This window comes from Myotis davidii, unplaced genomic scaffold (assembly GCF_000327345.1).
Source record: "Myotis davidii unplaced genomic scaffold, ASM32734v1 scaffold555, whole genome shotgun sequence".
In the NCBI taxonomy this organism is placed as follows: domain Eukaryota; kingdom Metazoa; phylum Chordata; class Mammalia; order Chiroptera; family Vespertilionidae; genus Myotis; species Myotis davidii.
The window spans coordinates 1,155,208-1,161,038 of record NW_006286315.1 but is presented as its reverse complement, the minus strand read 5'-3'; the positions used below and the strand labels follow the sequence as shown (position 1 = coordinate 1,161,038).

General features: G+C 47.1%; 1 protein-coding gene across 1 annotated transcript; it reads right to left on the bottom strand.

Annotated features, from left to right (window-relative positions):
• Positions 1–2,666: 2,666 nt before the first annotated feature.
• LOC102763472 (ubiquitin-like protein 5) lies at positions 2,667–2,965 on the bottom strand. Its single transcript, XM_006757894.2, has one exon. It carries the CDS (start codon positions 2,940–2,942, stop codon positions 2,721–2,723), a length of 222 nt encoding a protein of 73 aa, XP_006757957.1. The 5' UTR covers positions 2,943–2,965; the 3' UTR covers positions 2,667–2,720.
• Between the last annotated feature and the right edge of the window lie 2,866 nt (positions 2,966–5,831).

The following is a 5,831-nucleotide window of genomic DNA, read 5'->3' as shown; positions in this document are numbered from 1 at the left end:
TACGCTCCATGCCTTGAGGAGAGCCAGATACAAATATGCAATAAATAATTACAGATTGACACAGAACTGCAGAGAACAAGGATAACAATTGGAAGGGGTCTTTTTTAAAAAATATGTATTTTTATAGATTTTTAGGGCAAGAGAAATTTCAGTGAGAAAGAAACACTGATTGGCTGTCTCCCACACGCTCAAGCCTGTAACCTGGGCATGTGCCCTGACCGGGTATCGAACCAGTGACCTCTTGGTGCATGGGTTGACACTCAACCACTGGGCCACACCAGCTGGGCTAGAGGGGCCTACTTTAATGGGGATGGGGACAGCCTCTTAGCTCTGAGGGGAGGACAGTGAGCCTCTGAGGCAGGGTAGGAGGGAAAAGACCATGACAGCCTGGGATTCCAACCTGCCTGGGCCAGCAAGAGAACATGAGAGATTATCTGCATCCAGCCCTATGTGATGATGCCCAAGTCCCACAGGTCCCCTGGTGGGAAACTTACCTGCCTGGGGCTGTGGCTCAGGGTGGTCCTGCCTGACTTCGAATCACTACAGTAAGAAAGCACAGGCCCTAGCTGGTTTGGCTCAGTGGATAAGAGTGTCGGCCTATGGACTGAAGGGCCCCTGGTTCGATTCCCTTCAAGGGAACATTCCGAGGTTGTGGGGTCGGTCCCTGGCGGGGGGTGTACAGGAGGCAGCCAGTCAATGATTCTCTCTCATCATTGATGTTTCTATCTCTCTCTCCCTCTTCCTCTCTGAAATCAATAAAAACATATATTTATTAAAATATATTTTATTGATTCCTTACAGAGAGGAAGGGAGAGGAATAGAGAGTTAGAAACATCGATGAGAGAGAAACATCCATCAGCTGCCTCCTGCACACTCCCCACTGGGAATGTGCCCGCAACCAAGGCACATGCCCTTGACCAGAACCGAACTGGGACCCCTGAGTCCGCAGGCCGACGCTCTAGTCTATCTGCTGAGCCAAACCGGTCAGGGCCATTTTCCTTTCCTTTAGGCAGAATTAATAAATCCCTCTCATTTCATCCCCACGAGGGTGGCTAGGGATGAATGGACTATATAGATGTTAGTATGATCCAAAAACTACAGAGTGTCTGTTTCTGGGCCTAGGAATGAGAACTATTGAATTCTGGCTACCAGGTTGTCAGCCAAGTCCAGCCACATCACAGATTGCTCAAAAGTATAAAAAAAAAGTGGAACAAATTGTTAAAAAAAAAAAAGGCAAGCACATGGGGGGGTCACACCACAAGGAGGGGACGACTCCCAGTGCCACCATGTCGTCCTATTGGCTGAGGAGTTCCCAGCACACGTCCTGATCAGGCGGACTGCCATGTGTGCCTGGTCTTCTAAAATTTGGTCCCTGAAATACACTAGTTAGCTCTCATTTATTTTTTACTTTCTTAGCTATGGTAGAATATACATAACATAAAACTTACTATTTTAGTCATTAAAAATATTTTGATTTTGAGAGAGAGAGGAAGGGAGGAGGAGAGGGACAGAGAGAAACTTCTATGTGAGACTGGAACATCAATTGGCTGCCTCCTGCCCGGCCCCTTCTGAGGATTGAGCCCACAACCCAGGCATATGCCCTGAACAGGAATTGAACCAGCAACCTTTTGATGCATGGGACAACACTGGCCAGGGCTATTTCAGTTGTTTTTAACTGTACAGTTCAGTGGCAATAAGTACATTCGTTGTTACTGTACAACCATCACCACCATCCATCTCCAGAATTTTTTCATCATCCCATACTGAAACTCTGTACTCATTAACCTTTAACTAACCCTCCTCCCTCTAGCCCAGGGGTGGGGAATGTCCAGCTCACAGGCCTTAAAAGGCCCTGGAAATCATTTGGTCTGGCCCTGCCAAGGCAATTGCAGGCGGGTTCAAAATTCAATAAATCTAGGAGCTTTTTTCATAGCAACATGAATTTATATTAAGTGAATTATATTCAGCAAATGATACTAATATTCAAGTGGCTCTTGTCAGAGCAAAAGGTTCCCCACCCCTGTTCTAGCCCCTGGCAACCTCCCTTCTACTTTCTGTCTCTATGGGTTTGACTATGCCAAGCATCTCATAGAAGTAGCTGCCAACATTTCAATATGAGACATTCATAGCAGTATTATTGATAATAGCAAAAAAGCAGAAATAACATGAATGTCAGTAAATGGGGAAAAATGTCTATTCATATAATGGAATATTATTCAGCCATAAAAAGAAATGAAGTATTGATTTATGCTACAACATGGACAAACCTTGAAACATTTATGCTAAATGAAATGAGAAAAGAACCACAGACGGTCACATATTGTCAAACTCCACTTAGAAACCACGCACACAACAGAATTGTGGTTGCCAGAGACTGAAGGACTTGGGAGAAAATGGAGAGTAACTGCTAATGGATTTGGAATTTTTTTTTTAAACGTTTTTATTAACATGACTTTTTAAAATATATTTTATTGAATTTTTACAGGAAGGGAGAGGAAGAGAGAGGGATAGAGTTAGAAACATCGATGAGAGAGAAACATCGATCAGCTGCCTCCTGCACACTCGAACCTGGGACCCTTGAGTCTGCAGGCCGACGCTCTATCCACTGAGCCAGACTGGTTAGGGCTAACATGACTTTTTAAAAACAAGCATCCATACCAGTGCTGGGGCTGAGAGCGGGAGAGGGGCGGGGGGACCGGGCACGAGGAAGAAGTTCTGCTTTATTGGTAATAAAGCTCCAGGTTCATCGCATCATGGATTTCATAGTCGCCCAGAGAAACGTGGTCCTTAAAGATTGTGTACCACTTCTTCAGCACGATCTTGTTCCAACGGGTCCCCGTCTGGGCGGCGATCAGCTTCTTCAGGTCCCCGATGGTGTCATCGGTGTTGCACTTCACGCGGATCTTCTTCCCCAGACGGTCGTTGCAAACCACCTCAATCATCACTCACTTCCACCCTCTCAGACCCGAGTCCTCCGGGGCCCTAAGTTCCACGGTCCTGGGCTGCGCTGCCCCCCTCAGGCCCTTGGACCGTCGATGGCTGGACCGTCAGCTTTCTCCTGGAATTTCTTTGAGGTAATGAAATTTTTCTAGAATTGAGTGTGGTGATGGTTGTACAACCTTGGAACTAAAACCCACAAAATTGTACACTTTAATGATGAGTTGAATAGTACGTAAATATCTCAATAAAACTGTTACCTTAAAAATGATGTATCACTCCGCATAAACAATCTGGATGCTGCCCTTGTTGGTGCTGTTCAGTGGTTAGGGATCGGCCCTCGAACTGAAGGGTCCAAGGTTTGATTAGAGTCAAGGGCACATACCTGGGTTGCAGGTTCCCTGCACCAATTGGGGTGTATGTGGGAGGTAACCAATTGATGTGGCTCTTTATCTATGTTTCTCTCTCTTCTCTCTCCCTCCTCCTCCCTCCCACTCTCTCTAAAATCAATGGGAGAAATAGCCACCAGTGGGGATTAACAGCAAAAAGAGTCAGGTTTGATTCCTGGTCAGGGCACATACCCAGATTTTGGGTTTACTCCTCGGTTGGGGCATGTGCAGAAGACAGCCGATGGATGTTTCTCTCACATTGATGTTTTTTTCTCTCTCTACCTTCCTCTAAAATCAATATTTTAATAAAAGTCTGTTAAAAAATATATGGATGCCCAGCTTCTCTTGGAAAGCACAAGCTATGGCAGCACTGGGTTTGAATTCCTGCATTAACCCCCTACCCTGCCTTGGGGAGCTGAAGAGTGGCTGTCCCCTTTACTGGGGATATGCCCGCAACCAAAGTATATGCCCTTGACCGGAATCGAACCTGGGACCCTGAGTCCGCAGGCCGACGCTCTATCCACAGGGCTCACTTTGTTTCTTTATGTAAACAGGGCAGCCAGTCTCCACTCCCTGCTGTCTCCTGGGCACTGAAGCTGCAGGTCAGGGCCCACTTTGTTTCTTTTTTGTGTGCTAATCCTCACTGAAGGATATTTTTCCACTGACTTGGAAAAGAGGGAAGGAGGAGGGGGAGAGCGAAAAACATCGATGTGAAAGACACATTGGTTGGTTGCCTCCCCCATGTGCCCCGACTGGGGCCAGGGATCAAACCTGCAACCCAGGTACGTGCCCTTGACCAGGAATCGAACCTGTGAGGCTTTGGCTCTGACCGGTGACCCACACTGGCCAGGGCTCACTTTGTTTCTTTATGTAAAGTTCCTTGACTGGGCCATGTGTTTGACCCATCACAAGGATCATGTCAAATAAGCAGAACTGGTTAAAAGATATATAAAGTTCAGGTTTCACAGTGTTTATTAACAAGAGTGCTACATGCCTCCCACAAAAGCTGTGACAGCTGATATAACAAAGTATTCAGTGAAGGGCTCCAATTTTACAGAACAAAGTAAAGGGCAGGGACAGTCCTGGGAAGTAGGCTTATGGGATTGGAGAGATTCTTATACACTAAGGGGGTTTTCATGTCAGGGAAGTAACGTTGCACTCAAGTCCACCAGAGCCCAAAGGCCTGAGGAGGAGGATGGCTCAGGTGGGAAAACAAACCAGAACAGAGGCCTGCAGAGGGGGATGGAGACAAGGTTCAGTGCCCAAGCTGGCCTCACGCCCATGTGACCCTGCCTTCCCTCATCCATCCTAACATTTCAGCAAATGCTCAACACCCATCTGCCTTTGCCCCTCCTCTCAATCTCCAAAGGCTGGGGCCTAGCGATAATTTTTTTTTAATGCCTCATCTCATGCTCAGCCTCAGCTCAGGCTGCAAAGTTGTCTGGTGACAAATGCCTCAGGAGCCAACTGTGGGAATAAGCCCAATCCAAGCCTTGAGTGGGACTTGATGCTAGATTTGCACTGGCACCTTCCTACATCTGCGGGAAGGGCCCTCGTAAGCAATAATGGTATTGCTAGCAAGAAAACCCACTTTTCTCTTTCAAAATTTTTCTCTAGACTTCTTCTTTCAAAAAACAGGACATGAGTGGGACTCTGCTGACTTCTGTAGGAGATAAACTAAGCTGTCAGGAGATGCTCCACCTAGCTTCCTGCTGCTGTACCCGGGTCTAGGATCATGAAGGGACCCATGCAGAGTCCACAGCAGACACTCAATAAAACTGCTTGAATGAATGACAAGCATCTAAACCTGGCAGGAGGTCCCTGCTAAGCTCCTTCCTTGCCCCTCAGGTCTTTCCCATCCTCTTCACCCAGCCCAGCCAGTGTGCTCCAACTGCTCAGCTCAGAGCCCAGAGGCTGGTGGGAGAGATGTGCATGGGACCCACTCCAGCTGTGCAGCACTGGGGCTTTTGTGAGACAGTCTCTGCTGGGAGCCCAGACTATCAAACTACAATGAGCAAAAATTTTCACACACACACACACACACACACACACACACACACACACACACACTGAGTTAATAGTCCTCTAAACATAATGGGGGAGAACTAAATCTAGCAAGGGAGACAGTGATGTAGGAGACTATACTGCACATCTCTCATGGCACAGGCTCCCCCAAAAGAAGCTACCCACCAAATTCTAGAACATTCATTCAAATCAGCACGTTGTTCCATGGCAAGCTCCCTGCTCTGGGACCTGGGCTGGAGAGGGTTAGTTTTTGTCAAAGCACACACCCTTCAGCGTGCACGTGCTCGCAGGCAGGTATGACTGGACGAGAAGGCCAGCAGGAGCGTGGCGCAGCCTGATCTGCTGAGAACACCATAAGCCCCTGCGAAGCCACCTGCGGAAAGCTGCTGGAACGCTTTCAAAAAAGAAGTAACCACAATGTAGGTTTTAAATATCTTTTTGCAGTAGATAATCTTTTACATTGATACAGAATCATTTTAC

Coding starts and splice junctions, on each gene's coding strand:
- LOC102763472 (XM_006757894.2), bottom strand. CDS start 2,942: ATGATTGAGGTGGTTTGCAACGACCGTCTGGGGAAGAAGATCCGCGTG.